The sequence below is a fragment of the Habropoda laboriosa genome, unplaced genomic scaffold, assembly GCF_001263275.1.
Source record: "Habropoda laboriosa isolate 0110345459 unplaced genomic scaffold, ASM126327v1 scaffold816, whole genome shotgun sequence".
Lineage (NCBI taxonomy): Eukaryota > Metazoa > Arthropoda > Insecta > Hymenoptera > Apidae > Habropoda > Habropoda laboriosa.
This window is the reverse complement of record NW_017101002.1, coordinates 148,058-149,003: the sequence shown is the minus strand read 5'-3', so window position 1 is coordinate 149,003 and position 946 is coordinate 148,058. Positions and strand designations below refer to the sequence as shown.

The 946-nt window shown below is 30.9% G+C and overlaps 1 protein-coding gene across 1 annotated transcript in view; it reads right to left on the bottom strand.

Moving 5' to 3' along the window:
• LOC108577776 overlaps positions 1-946 on the bottom strand; it is a 6,885-nt gene continuing 5,939 nt past the window's right edge. The window contains exons 7-9 of the mRNA XM_017940979.1: positions 613-896; positions 341-523; positions 1-252 (exon numbers count right to left, since the gene is read on the bottom strand). Of these exons, the coding sequence (XP_017796468.1) occupies positions 1-252; positions 341-523; positions 613-896 (719 nt within the window). The remainder of the gene's footprint in view (positions 253-340; positions 524-612; positions 897-946) is intronic.

The following is a 946-nucleotide window of genomic DNA, read 5'->3' as shown; positions in this document are numbered from 1 at the left end:
CTAAGATGGTATACTGTTCATTTGCACGTCGCAAGACACTGTTTCAGAATTGTCTTCAGTTTTTTGTGTAGGCACCTGTGAATCGGAAATATTAACAGTCACTTCAGTTGATTGCGTTGTTGAAACATTTTCATCCATTTCTTCCGCATTATTCGCTGTAGTAGATAATTTGAATTTTGAATTTGACTTCGTTTTAGCTTGATGTTCTAAATTATCTATCTCTGCCCAGATTTTTCTGACCTCTTTAAATAACTAGAAAAAAATTTTATGTTTTGATTGGTTATCCCAATTATAAATATATTACAGCATCAGTAATTTTAAAAATATATTCATTACTTACTTGATTTAACCATGTTTCATCCGCTAATAATTCGTTCAATATTATTGTGGTATCTTTATGAGGATCTGCTACTCTTTTATCTGCTACCCTCCTTGCACATTCCAAAAACATCAAATATTTTTGATGTGCTACCTTATTGTACAGAGCTACTTTTGCTTGACATACTCGACATAATAAAAAATCCTAAGAATTGAATGATTAATTTAATTATAGAAATAATTTACTTAGCAAAAAGAAAGCACTTAACAATTAAGAAATAGTTTAAGTAATACTTTTTCTTGAGGTATCCTTGGATCAGGTGGAGAACCTTCCAATGTAGTTGCATTATATGGTTGACCATATAATAAAACTCTAGCATGAATTTTAAGCTGTTGGCATCCTGCACATGATTTTCCTTTATATTCTGCAGATGGCAAATCTTTAAGAACATTAAGACATGGCCAAGTTGATATTGCGTTTATAACATTTGATCGCCACTTCGTTGTAGACAGAAGTCGTTGTTTTCTTTCTTCTGTTACTTCATCAACAGTCTTAACGTTTGATAAGAAATAATCATCTACTCGGAGAAAAATAATATGTAAGAATTATATAAAAATAAACTATCCC